This window comes from Bidens hawaiensis, unplaced genomic scaffold (genome assembly GCF_021521415.1).
Source record: "Bidens hawaiensis isolate Kalapana, Puna unplaced genomic scaffold, B.hawaiensis_p1.1 tig00024489_1, whole genome shotgun sequence".
Taxonomy (NCBI): domain Eukaryota; kingdom Viridiplantae; phylum Streptophyta; class Magnoliopsida; order Asterales; family Asteraceae; genus Bidens; species Bidens hawaiensis.
In genome coordinates, this window is record NW_027493874.1 from 97919 (window position 1) to 111995 (window position 14077).

At 39.2% G+C, this 14077-nt stretch overlaps 1 protein-coding gene and 1 pseudogene across 3 annotated transcripts; one reads left to right on the top strand and one right to left on the bottom strand.

The window, feature by feature from the left end:
• Positions 1-37: 37 nt before the first annotated feature.
• On the bottom strand, positions 38-1930 carry LOC143569472 (alkane hydroxylase MAH1 pseudogene; annotated as a pseudogene).
• A 6314-nt stretch (positions 1931-8244) lies between these two features.
• LOC143569477 (AT-hook motif nuclear-localized protein 10-like) lies at positions 8245-13552 on the top strand. 3 transcript variants are annotated; one of them, XM_077055369.1, is made up of 5 exons: positions 8245-8923; positions 9406-9458; positions 9549-9680; positions 12221-12382; positions 13141-13552. In XM_077055369.1, exons 1-5 carry the CDS (start codon positions 8467-8469, stop codon positions 13366-13368), a joined length of 1032 nt encoding a protein of 343 aa, XP_076911484.1. In that variant the 5' UTR covers positions 8245-8466; the 3' UTR covers positions 13369-13552. The 3 variants fall into 3 exon arrangements, with proteins under 3 accessions (XP_076911484.1, XP_076911486.1, XP_076911485.1); XM_077055371.1 differs by having other exon boundaries at positions 9582-9680; XM_077055370.1 differs by having other exon boundaries at positions 9409-9458.
• Positions 13553-14077: the final 525 nt, after the last annotated feature.

Consider the following 14077-nt stretch of genomic DNA (forward strand, 5'->3'; position numbering starts at 1 on the left):
CATCTTATTACGAAATATCATTGTGCTCATAAGCACAAAATAGAACAACATAAACTCAAAATTATAGATCTTTAACTCGTATTCTTGTTCAGTTAACTTCGATTCGTTTAGTTAATCTCACCTTGAGACCATGCTTCATATGTAGTATAATAGCATTCGTCGGGACAACGTGATGACCTTCCACTAGATCTATGTGATAATGATATATGATTGCAGTTGCCACCATCTTCACTTGAGACAAAGCCATCTCCTTACCCACACAAGTCCTCGGACCAGCACCAAATGCCACAAACTTGTAAGATGGCTCGTGTTTGATTCCTCCTTGTTTAGTAACCAACCTTTCGGGCTTAAACTCCATGCAGTCGTCACCCCATATCGATTTCATCCGTCCCATGGTATATAAAGGTAGAACAATTTTGGTGTTTTGGTTAACTTTGTGGCCACTTGGAAGGTTATCGGGTTCTAGTGGAACTTTAAGATTAAATGGAACTGGAGGAAAAAGCCTTAAAGATTCACATAAAGCACCATGAAGGTAAACCATATTACCTAGCTCTTTGACATTCCATATCTTGCCCCCTTTGACATCCAAATGTTTGTGAATCTCTTCAAGAATCTTATGTTCAACTATTGGGGCTTTTGTAAGATTATAAAAGAACCAAGAAAGCGCGCTGCTGATGGTATCTTTTCCCGCAACTATCAGATCTAATAAGATGTCTCTTAGAAATTGTGTAGGATTGCCAGAAGTGCCATTTTGGGCTTCCATTTCTCTCATGAGAGCTATGATTAATATGAACTTTTCATCTTGGTGTTCGCGGTTCATGTTATTGTGCTCGTTTTGTTTTTGTGCGACGCATTTGTATATGAATTGATCAAGGATTATCCGTGCTTCACTAAACTTCTTCTCCTTCCCTATTCCAAGAAATTCTTGCAGTTTCCAAAGGCATGGAGGCGTAAGGTGCCGATACAAGAGAGCTTCTTCGACATCCAACAAGGCCTTCTGACACACGATATGAGGAAAATCTACTGACAAACTTCCAGGGTCATCATCGAATAGCACGGTGCATATGGTGTCAAATGTGAATCTCTGGAATATATCCTGCAAATCCATTTGTGCTCCATGTCCGCAAATGGAGTCTAGCACGGGTAGAAGCCCCTTTTCGACTTTGTTCCAGAGGATTGTTTTCAACATATTCTGAAATCCCGCTTGTTTGAGTACAGACATGGTGATCTTACGGTTGATCTCCCATAACTCACCTTCTGACTTGAGGATTCCATCTCCTAGAACATCAAAGATCTTACGAAACGCGTCACCTTTTGGGTAGTTTCTGAAGTTTTTGCTAAGAATGTAGTTGATGTCTAAAGGATTTGTGGTAAAGAGCATGTCCATATGAGCAAAGAAAGGGCCTCTCCACATGAATGTACCACATGTGTGCATTGCAACTTCGATCATGTGGTCATGAAGCCGGTGGAGATTGGGAAGGATCCCCGGTATCATGCCAAGAACAGGCCAATTTATAGGGGCCATAGTAGTTTGTTTTTGAGATTTGTATATACACATTACAAACAACAAGAGAATGAAAACTAAATAGATATTGGTTGTGTATTCAAGGGAATCCATGGACATAAAGGTTTAAGAGAAGGAGAGTGTATGTTTGATAGTATCATTGTAATACGCTTGAAGCTCCTTTATGTAGGCGCTTCTTTAAGGGAAGAAAATCAAAAGGAAGTTAGCATAATAAAGTAATTTGTATTAAGTGTTTATAATTACAAATTTGTATTAAGCATATTGGCGAGATGATGTGCGAATAAAGTGTCTAATAATCTAGAACTAAATCCATGTTTTAGCTTTTAATACTATGTGAAAGATGTTACTTTGACCATTCTTATCTGTAGTGAATTAGCTTGGTATGTTTCATTGCGAGTTACATGAGTTAAACCTATCGTATCTAACCTGGTTGTGACCGCTTGTTTCTTGTATTACGATTTCATATGTTGTATTTTCATGGTTCTTATTTAATGCAACATGTTTAAATTTCCATATAGTACAACAAATAACATTTACATCGTAAATACATACGTAAACTACGATCGAAAATTATGTACGTAAATGAGTAACTAACATGTGTATAGTTGAAGACTATTGCAATGCAAATTTCAAAGTTGTAGCATTTGTAGACTAGTACTCTAATATGTTAATGTCAAATTAATAATTTTAGCTCTTTCATATATATCATTTAAAATAGTTTTCCATTTTTACTAATACCTATTGCTCTATAATGACCATAACTTTTCATGAATTTTCATTTCATTATTATGTGGGGAGTCTCTTGTCATTAATACCAAATTTATTGTGGTTGATAAGTCAGTTGATAGTTACCTAAGTAGTGTCAATCATTAAACGGTTGCAAAAGTCCAGTCCCAACCAAGTTCATGATCAGTCTTGTCTAACCATAGTTTAAAACTGAAGTGTGGTAATGAATTAAGATTTAATCTAGGATGTCGGTCCTAAACCAGTCCTATATGAACATGCTTCTTAGGGTGGTGCTCAACCGCGTCTCAGGACCAATCTCAAAGATAATTACTCGACGACGTGCATATGTTGTCATAGGAAATTCCCATTTTGGGTAAGAGTAGTGCTTACGTTCTCATTAGACTGGAATACTTGGATTCGTATAATTTGCAGTAATCTTTGTTTGCTGCATGTTGCTAATGAGTTTTAACAAAATTGCAGCCTAAAAGATGGTATATGAAGTTATGAGGTTCATTCATTAATCTTCGATCTCAAATTTATTGTTTTAACGTGCATGCAAAACATAGTACCCCTTTTAATTTGGTGACTTATGATTATGCACTTCGATTACCCAATGTGAGTTATGATTGCTTTCTTGTTAATATATTAGTATTTAATAAATTTAAAAAACGGTTTAGTGAAGACTAGTGGTTATCTGAGTACCATCACCTTCAGAGCCTGACCAAACAACATTAGTGGTATTCATATCTATGGTTTCGGTTTCAAAGTGTAGCCTAATGATCTCAAGGTGGAGTTGTTCCCTAAAGATAAGCGTTCAAGTCACTTAATGGAAAAGAATGGTGTAATAATTTGTTGTTCAAAAAAGACATCGTAGTTACTTTAAAGAAGTTTTAGGGGATTGGATGGAGTCAAATTTTACGAATCTGACTTGAATTCTAAGATGTTTTCATACTACCTCGGTCTTAAAAGTCAATTTTCACAAAAGTCAGTTGTACATACTAAATGTAGAGAAGACTGATAAAAGTGACATGGCGAGTATCCTTCCGTGCAACCCCGATAAGTTTTTATTTATCTACCTTGGTTTACGTATCAGTGCTAATGTGGGTTTAGCAATAAATTGGATGTCGATCGTCAAAAGATTTGTAAGTTAGCTACATGGAAGGCGAGGGTGGGTAATCTTGATAATAGCAGTTTTGGGTATTTTTACGCTCTTATTGATTTTCATTCCTTGGGGCCACGTACAAGTGTTAAAATGTTGACCAAATTGAAGAAACACTAAGTGACCCCGGCAGACTACGGATAATCTGGGGGTTAAATAGATGTTTCCCACGAGGGTTAGGTCCGGCAAGATGGTTATTCTTCTGATGACCTGCAAAACAGACACCGTGAGCTCGTCACTGAGAGGGGGGGTACCTCCTTGTGACCACCCTCCGGCGTGAGAATCAGACTAGATTGCTCTTGAATATAAGTGTATATTAAGAGAAATAGCTAGAGAGAAGATGATGATACCGTTCCAAGGTGTTGGAGTATTTATAGCCGAAGGTAGGTGTCCAAGAAGGTACAGCCGGCTGTATAATATTCCTTTTCTACCAACTGTGGGCTGCGCACGTGCCGTGCTGGTGGTTGGTGGGTAGGCAGCGGCTGATAGTGACATGGCCGCTCCTTTTCCATCAACTGCAGGCTATGTACATGCCACGACAAGGGTTGGTGAGTAGGCAGCGGCTGATAGTGACATTAAGTACTAGAACGTGCTGCTCGTCGTACTGTTGTCAGTGAGCTGTCGCAGCTTTGGTCAGATCTTTTGTCCATACCTTGGCATGTATAGTACAAAAGGTCCTCCAGTAGCGTACGGACTGGCTCATTTGGGCGGGAGAATTCCCGGCTTTGGGCGGGAGTATTCCCGGCTTGCTCATTCCCTCTTCAGGTGACATTACTGAATTATTTGAGAGTTAGTGCCTTGTGCGTGTAGCCTTGCTGTGCAGGTAGCCTTCCCTGATGGCTAGTATCCGTAGCTGCGGGAACTGGCGGATACTAGCGCGTGCTGCTCGTCGTACTGTTGTCAGTGAGCTGTCGCAGCTTTGGTCAGATTTTTTGTCCATACCTTGGCAGGTATAGTACAAAAGGTCCTCCAGTAGCGTACGGACTGGCTCATTTGGGCGGGAGAATTCCCGGCTTTGGGCGGGAGTATTCCCGGCTTGCTCATTCTCTCTTCAGGTGACGTTACTGAATTATTTGAGAGTTAGTGCCTTGTGCGTGTAGCCTTGCTGTGCGGGTAGCCTTCCCTGATGGCTAGTATCCGTAAATGCGGGAACAGGCGGAGTACGTCACCATTGGGAGGCTTTTCCTGCGGGAACAGCTTGCGTACTGCGCGTAAGGACGTCGCGTCTCTGAGCATGGTTGGTCCTGCGGATCCAGTTGGTCTTTGCGCAAACGTCCCTCTTTAAGGTGAGTCTTGCGAGTTCAACTGCGCAGACGTCTCTCTTCGAGGTGAGTCTTGCGGGTCCAACTGCGCAGACGTCCCTGTTTAAGGTGAGTCTTGCGGGTCCAACCGCGCAGACGTCCCTGTTTAAGGTGAGTCTTGCGGGTCCAACCGCGCAGACGTCCCTGTTCAAGGTGAGTCTTGCGGGTCCAACTGGGCTCTGCTGGGACCTACCTCTTCAAGTCCCCCCAGTCCAATGTTCTTCTCATGAATTGTTAATAAGTGATGTGAACTTTTGGACTTAAGCAAGGGGTTTTGAAAAGGGTTTAGTTTTAAGGTTTTCCATGGGGATTCTTCCCGCGGAAGTCCTAATGTCAAGTGCAGAAATTCCCGACTTTTCTGCTTGATCTTTGGGTATGATGCGGGTAGGTCTGTAACCTCCTCGCAAGTCAGGAGCGTTGAGTTCCACTTGTGTAGATTCTCCATGAGGTTTTGGTAGTTTTAAACATAGTGATCAATTATGTTAAACAACCAATTCCATCTTGGAGCTTCAATCAATCTAGTTCTCAACGTTCCCGCTATGCGGGGATGTTATTTCCGTTTCCGCAAGCATGGCCCAGAAGATCCTTCTTGGTTTCAATTCCCTGCGAGTGCTAAGTATGTGAAGGGTTTTGCCTTGACACTGTACCCGCACTCGTCTTATAGTTATTTACTTCCAAGGTATTGTTGGCTTCAATTCCCTGTAGGTGCTAAGTATGTGAAGGGTTTTGCCTTGACACTGTACCCGCACCTGTCTTATAGTTACTTGGTTGCCAATGTATTCTTGGCTTCAATTCCCTGCAGGTGCTAAGTATGTGAAGGGTTTTGCCTTGACACTGTACCCGCACCTGTCTTATAGTTACTTGGTTGCCAAGGTAAGGGGGTATAGTCTCGCTTACTTTTGAATCTTTTTGAATTTTTTTTTTTGAAATTCGAAGAGTTGGTGAAAGGATAAGAACAGTCTAACCGTTGAAGGGACGTCAGCGTGGTCTGACGGTTTCTTCTGACAGTTTCAGGACGTGCATGAAGTTATGGTGACGTGACAGTATATGGTCATTCCAGACGCTTTTTCAGGCGCGTGGGCGCGAAGTTTACGGCGCGCGTCCTGTCAACAGCTGTTGCCAGCTTGCTTTTTCCACGTGTCATAGTTTCATTGCACCTGCGCTTTTCCGTCTCTCCCGCATTAAATTCATCGCATTCATTGCGATGAGTATATAAAGGGAGGAGAGGATGCATCTCAATTCACAGTTTCACTTCATATTCTAAGCGATTTCCGGCGAATACTCTAACTTTTGTCGAGCATTCTCCTGAAATCGTTCTTCTTTCCATCCTCCGAAACATGTCTTCCATTCGTGATCCTGAGGCTATTGCCGAGGAGTCCGACGTGTACATCGAGAACCCGACGTCTGACAAGGACGATAAGAGTACTGCTGGGGAGTGCCAGTGTGCTCTTTCCGTCGACGTTTATAAGTACATCGTCAGGAAGTTCATGCTCGAGCCCTTCGAGCCTTAGTTTCCTGAGCCTCACCAGACGGTGTACGATGCCCCCAAGGGCAAGATAGGGGTGTATGCTGCATTCTTCATCTATGGGAATCTCAGGTTCCCATTGACGAAGTTTGTGTACCGTGTTTTGGAGAGACACGGTGTACACCTAACGGAGGTGCACCCGATGGCGATCGCAAAGGTTCGCCATTTTGAATGGGTGTGCCATATTCTGGGCGTTGAGCCCCGCGTCGACCGCCTGATGACCTTCTACTCCTGGAGGTGCATCCAGGGCTGGTATACCTTGGTCAATCGGATCAAGGGTTTGAAGATCTGCGCTACCGAGCGCAGTATTCGTTCTTGGAAGCGGGAGTTTTTCTATGTCTCCGCTCGCGTCGTCCCCATTGCGATGACGTTTAAGAACGGGAGGGCGCTCCCTAGCCTTCACGCCTCCAATTACCAAGAGGCGGAATGGTTCGCCAAGATCTCCCAGATCCAGACTCCGGTTTACCGCTTTGCGGAGTCTGGGATGGTGATGCTTGGGATGAGCCGGGTATGGAAGGATGCTGGGGCAGAGGCGCCACAAATTCCTATCGTCCTCGAATACGGTTTGAACTCTATCCCTTACGGTATGCTTCATATCTTTTTGCTGATTTAGGGTTTTTCTTCTAACTGCTTTTCTGTTTATTTTCAGAGGGGAACAATTTGCAGTCGCTTCTGCAACCGCGTGAGAGCGGTGGTCCCGCTCGGCTGGGTACTCGTGCTCTGGACGAGAACGAGTTGCCCATCTTGGAGCAAACGGCGGATAGGTTCGTGGAGGTCTACCCGCCTGGCCACGAGATTTTGAGCGCCACGCGGCCAGGTAAGGGTTTCTTTAACCCCCGTCCTCTCCATGCTCAAACCTCTGCTGGAATTCCTCTAATTTTGTCATCTTCTGATGAGGAATCCGCAGACGGTCCTTTCTTCGTGAGGAAGAAGAAAGCTGCCGGCGTGAAGGGCAAGGCGAAGGTTGCCTCCACTGCTGATCAGGGGAACCGGTCTGAGTCGGAGACCGAAAGTGAGGAGGCGGCGGGGAACCCTGGTGGTGGTGAGACAACTGTCTCGGAGGTTGAGACAGCTGTCACCTCCGATCAGCCCAGTACGACGACGGTGACCGGCGTGAAGAGGCCGGCTCCATCGGGTTCGTCCCCGCCTGTCAGAACCTTCAAGCTCAAGAAAACTCGTAAGTGTAAATTAATCTTACCCGCAATTCTTTCCGCCATTGTTTTTAATATCGTCTTCATGCAGGCGTGGATGCTACCGTATTCCAGAGTGGAGCGGTGAGGAGCGTTTCTGGACCCATGACGGTAGGTTTGGTCAATCTACCCGAGGCGATGACCCAGGCGGCCGCGCCTGTTTGCAGCATTGGTTCAGTTGCTCATCCCGTTGAGGCAACTGTCCCAACCGTAACGTCCTCTCCGCCGGCTGTCAGTGCCATATTCACTGCATCCTTCACTGAGCCGGCGGTGATTGTTTCTGCGGGCTCCTCCGCAGCGGCGGCCACGGTTGTGAGTTCACCTCCAGTGAGTTCACCACCGATGGTCTCTACCGCTGCGGCTTCAACCGTGCCTCCGGCACCGGCGACTACCTCGTCCCCGGCCGGTTCAGCAGGTATGTTTGGGGCTTCTAGCCAATCTCTGCCTCCTTCCCATCTGCCTGACCTCTTGGATGGATATCCCTTAGGTTCGGGTGATGGGTTCGGCGGCTACCGGCGAACAACAACAACAACAATAACAATAATAATAATAATAATAATAATAATAACTAGAAAAGGAAAAAAAAGTCTGTAAACAGAAGTCAAGAAAAAATGGATATATTTGAATTTCAGAAACCCTAATAATAATAATAATAATAATAGCTGTTCAAAAAAAATAAAATAATAATAATAATAACTGTTGAACAGCTAATAATAATAATAATAATAATAATAAATTAATAATAATAATAATAATAAAATGCCTGCAAACCCTTGAAATTGCTTCTTCTTTCTTCTTCTTCGTAAATCAATCGCTCCATTATTCCTGATATTCAATCGGTAAGAATTATTTCATGTTTTCCCCAATTTTTTTTACATGTATTTTACCCCCTTTTTATTTCAATTTAATTTCGCTTGATTTATTCAAAAAACAAGCTTCAATCTTGAATTTGTTGTAATTAGGGTTTTAAGTTTTATTTAGGTTTACAATCCACTTAAATTGAGGCTAAATTGGTAATTTCGTTTCTCAGTTAATCCAAAATGAACGGATCTGAATCAGGAGGAATATTCCGGCAACCAATGCCGCCGGTTACCTCTCCGCCGCCGTCCAATAGATACCCTCCCGGCGTTTACAGCGCCGACGCCGGCGGTGGTGGTAGTGGTGGCGGTGGTGGTGGTGTTGGGTTCCGGCAGAATATTAATATTAATATCAACGAGCACGGGTCGGGCGAACCGATAATGAAAAGGAGGGGGAGGCCGAGGAAGTACGGGCCTGGCGGGTCTATGTCGCCCCCGCCAGGTGTTAGTGCGAATTCGTTGAATGGTGGGTTTGAAATGCAAAGGTCACGTTCGGATGCGGTTCCGGTTCCGGTTCCGCCTATTGCGGTGGCGCCGGTTAGTTCGGTTTCGATGGAGGACGGGTTTGGATCGGTGAAGAGGATGAGAGGTAGACCTCCGGGTTCGTTAAACAAGAAGCGTAAACGAGAAACATATGTAGGTAATTTGAGCTGCAAATCCCTGCTTTTTTAGTTACGGTTTTAAGGATATATTTGCTTATAAAGTTGGAATCTTTTGTCGGTAATTTATGCTTTCGGGTAAAAAATGCATGTTTTATCATCTATTCTGATATGTGTTTGGGTCACATTTAGTTGACTTATGAATTGGTAGTTAGTTGCAGCTTAGATTCATGTTAGTTTTATACAGGATCTGTCGTTGGTAGTTATTATTTTTACTTCATTTATTCTTGCATACGGAGTATATTATATTTTTATAACATTTAGTTTAACTAACACGTCTGGTTTAACACATCAAGAATTGGTATATCATTACTAAAAAATCGTTATTAGTTATAGAGTTTGATATTTATATAGTTTTGCATAATGTAGAGCATGATAGTGAATCATCAGTTACTGAAAAAATAAACAACAAAAATTGATATAATTTATCTTATATTAATAATGAAAAAGCTTATTATTGTAGGAGCAGCTGGACTCGGTTACACTCCGCATATCATTATGGTGCAGCCTGGAGAGGTTAGATTTTATTCAAAGTTTACACTAATCAATTATCTGGCAGTTTAAAGTTACATAAATGACCATGTTTCAAATTCTATGTTTTTTCAGGATGTTTTTAACAAGATCATGTCATTTTCTCAGACTGGACCAAGGGCAGTATGCGTCATGTCAGGGACAGGCGTTGTTGGCAATGTAACACTTCGCCAGGCTGCAATTTCTGGTGGAACCGCAACATATGAGGTTTGTCTTTTTTTTCATTTCTAGTTTTCATTTGGTGATACTAAAAAAATTACACTGAAGTATCGTATTGAGCAAATCTATTCTAATAAAAGACTACAATTTTTGCCACTTGTAAAGCTTATAGCCCTCCTCACCTTTTTTTCAATAAATTTTCATATATGGTCCTTATCTTTTAAATCATTTTAATATATGAATTCAAGTTTATGTTTATTAAGGGGGTGTTTGGCCTAGCTTTTTTTTTTATTTTTGCTTATGCTTATATTTTAAAGTAGCTTATAGCTTATTTTCTATTATTTGATAAGCTATTTTTAAGTGTTTGGATTAGCTTATATTCTACAAGTTAATAATGTGTAAATAAGTTATTAAATTCACCGTTCTTTAATTTGTTAGAGTAATATGTTGCTTCAATAATTACTAATCAATCACCTTTTGAGGACAAATAAGTAACTTACAACCTTACACAAATAAGCTTTTTTAAATAAGCTAAAAAAATCATATTCACATAAGCTTCTACAAATGAGCTTATATAAGCTTATAAGCGTAAGCTTAAAAAGCTAAACCAAACACTAACTTATATTTATTTTGTAAAAAAAGCTAAACCAAACACTAAGTTATATTTATTTTGTAAAAAAAGCTATAAGCTTTGTTAAAAAAGCTAGGCCAAACACCCCCTAAATGTAATTACTAACTGATTCATTCATTAACATTACTGGTGAAATAAGAAAAGTATCAAAATTGAAGTTGTAGACATGTTAGAAAAAAATTTGAAAGTCACAAGTAATTGCAAATTAAAAAAATAAAAATAAAGGTGCATTATTATCGAAAAATTTGGATTTGTATGATAAACTACAAATTGTTTTTAAGCAGGGATTCAAACAGTAGTACATAATTTTTTTATATAAGATTGGTTTCAAATTTGGATTTAAAATTTTCTCATATGCATTTGAACTCATGAAATATGTATTTTTCTTAATATTCTACAAACATTTTGTATAAATATTATATATATATATATATATATTGAAGCTTAGCATTAAATCATTGAAGTTGAGTAGTATAATTATAATCAATATGTATGACGATTTATTCTATGAACTATCTGTCATCTATTTATATGACTTTTTTTTGTAGTATAAATGGTTTTAGCAATAAGAAGATCAATATTTAGTTTTCAATATTTTATTCCATAACTCAGACCAAAATGCTTCAGAAACATATTTTTTATGACTTGATTTATACTTTTTCTATACATTCAAATATATTTAATTTAATATGCCTTATAAGATAAATTACCTAATTAAAAGCATTTGATATTTTAAACCAAAAAATTTGTTTCAATCCCATTCCATTATTTTCGTTTTCCAAAAATCATTAAGGATATTGAAACATAGAATATCGTTTTCATCAGTTATTTACACAATTCCTATATTATGTTACCTTATTATTTTTATTTTTATTCAAATACAACGAATCGAGGTTATGTTAGTTTTACATGTTAATTAGTACATAATTAAAGTGCTTATTATGGTTTATATTCAAAATAATAAAAATAAACAACGATTCATTATATGTGGAACGAGAACAATCGACTTGGACTAAATTCTGATAACGCCAACGACTAAGGCTTGGCTTTTAATACCTAAAAATATATATGATTTAAAAACTAAAAGTTTATTTTTGTTGACCCGAAACTTAGAATTCTGAACCAAGAACCAACCTGAATTGCTTCGGTCAGGTTCGGGTTAGTATTTTCTCGGGTTCGAGTTTCTCGGGTCGGGTTAGTTTGGATTTGGGTACATGTTTTCTTGGGTTAGGTTTTAGGTTACATGTAAAAGTGACGGTCCTACTTCCAACTATTATATATAAGAATCACTACTTTCACTTTATAAACAGAATATTAATGACAACAAATTTATCATGATCAATTAATATTAATGACAACAAATTTATCATGATCAATTAATTTCAAATTTTAAAGATTCTAATGATGATTATAACATCAAAGTGTAGGTAATATGATTTTTGGGTTAATCATGTTTTTTTTTATAAACATGAGCAGATTTTCTCAAATGACATCATATTAATTGATTAAAAGCTATGATATTTTATGTGTATGAATATATTTTTTTTATTAATTTCATGGATATATTATCATTTATCTAGAGTTTGTATGTATTTAGAGATCCTTTTTTTGTCACACGGACAGCTATATGTGGATATATCAAAAGTTATAAGCAGACCTATATGTTACCTTAGTAAGTGTTACAAGCAGACATGGACTAAAAATTCTGATTTTTGATAAACAATGTATATCTACAAATACAATCACAAATGTAGTGTAAAAGGAAGTTTTTACTTATTTGAAACATATTTGTGTAATCTTAGTTATCTAAATTTTAATGTTAATAGTAATTGTAACAATATATGATCAATTTGTTGAATATATTTCACTTAATGGTTAAAGTTTAAACTTTTCAACAATTACCCGTGTAATACACGGGCCTCAAACTAGTCTGATAATATATTTAATACTTATCCAGGGGAGATTTGACATATTGTCACTTTCGGGTTCGTTTGTGCCAACAGAGGTGCACGGTCAGCGCACCCGGACAGGTGGACTAAGCATCACGTTGTCCGGATCAGGTGATCAGGTTTTTGGTGGTGTTGTAGCTGGACTCTTGACTGCTGCAACTCCTGTTCAGGTATTCCCTTATTTCTTAACTGTTTTTATGTGTTGACAAAGTCAACATGGTCAAAGTTTGGAAGTGTTGGCTGCCTATTTAGAGGTGTAAACAAGCCAAGCCACTCACGAGCTGCTCGATATCGCCTTACTGAAAGCTCGAATCGAGCCGAGCTTAATAGAGCACGGGCCTGAATATAAGCTTGTTTAATAAACGAGCGCAAGTTCGAGCCTATAAACAAGTTTATTTGATAACGAGGCCAAGCTTCACTTATAGAGCTTGAGTTGGCTTGCCACTTGCCAGCTTAACGAGCCTATCATTTATATAATATTAATATCATGTATTAAATATGTATTTATATAACTATTTTTATGTATAAAATTATGATAAGTATAACTAAATAATATATATTATGTTATATGTAAAAGCTATAATTTAAAGAAGTATAGAAAGTTATAAATTAATTAATAAATAATGAGGCGAGCTTGAGCTTGAGCTTGAAAAACTACTAACGAGCCGAGCATGAGCCTAGTCGAGTTCGGGCTCGTTTACACCCCTAGACTGCTATGTTATCATTTTGAGCACGTTACAAGGACAGATAACCCAAAATCAAAACTTTTTAATGTTGATTACCTTAAATTAAGATTTTTTCAAAATTTTGATCTGCGGGTTGTTAACAAAGTTCTGTGTAATGACCATTTTACCCTTTCCTTCTTAAAAGCTGGTGGTTATCTCACGGTGGTGAAGTTTTAACATTTTGTTTAAATCTTGTGCTGCAGGTTGTTGCAGGAACTTTTCTTCCTGAAAACTGTAACGAACCTCTATCGGCTAACCATGTTAATCCATCGAGTGTCACACCAAAGGTCACACCGGCTAACCACAGCATGGGACCGAGCAGCCCACCGTCTCACGGGACCCTGAGTGAGTCATCAGGTGGGTCCGAGAGTCCGTTGAACAGGGGTAATGAAAGTAGGCCTCGGAATATGGCATGGTTGCCATGGAGTTGATTCTTTTTGTAGGTTTTAAGAGTTTATTATGGACTAGTGGTTGAGGGTATTAGTTGTAATTTTAGTTTAGCCTTGTGTCATTGTGTGTAACCTTTGACCAAACAAATAACATTGTTTTTTTTTTGGGCCTCACTAATGTTGTAGTGATTAACCAAGCAAATACCAAAGAATAAGGTCAACTGAATATGTTTTGTTTGTGAACAGACAACAGGATCAACTAACTATGTTTGTGTAGTTAGGTATATTTTGTTGATTTTACTGCTATCAAGTGTTGTGATGTGATTAGATTTGCAAATGAGTTGAAATGGTATTATAGCTAAATTACCATACAAGTGAGCAGGCCTGACAAATGGGTCAGGTCATACAAGTTGGGGTTAAAACAGGTCGATTCAGAAAATGGTAATTTTGGTTTGGGTCGAAATGAGTTAACTAAAAAAGGGTTTGCTTCTGCCTTTTGAGTTTCTGATCTTTTGGTTTTCTTGAGCTTTATATTTTTTCTTTGTATACGAGGATTAACTAATTGAAAAAACGCATCAAGGGACTGTTTGACATCTCTTAATGATTCTATTAAGAAGCTACATTTGAACCGGTGAGGTAAAGTTTGTTTGGTTTACTTATAAGACATCTTAATGGTTAAGGAAGCCACTAAATGTGTAAACTTAAAGTCATGTTGAATGATTTAGATGTTACCTTTTAATCTATAAGGTCT

Coding starts and splice junctions, on each gene's coding strand:
- LOC143569477 (XM_077055369.1), top strand. CDS start 8,467: ATGAACGGATCTGAATCAGGAGGAATATTCCGGCAACCAATGCCGCCG. Junction 9,459..9,548: donor TTATGGTGCAGCCTGGAGAG/GTTAGATTTTAT, acceptor ATGTTTTTTCAG/GATGTTTTTAACAAGATCAT. Junction 9,681..12,220: donor GTGGAACCGCAACATATGAG/GTTTGTCTTTTT, acceptor ATACTTATCCAG/GGGAGATTTGACATATTGTC.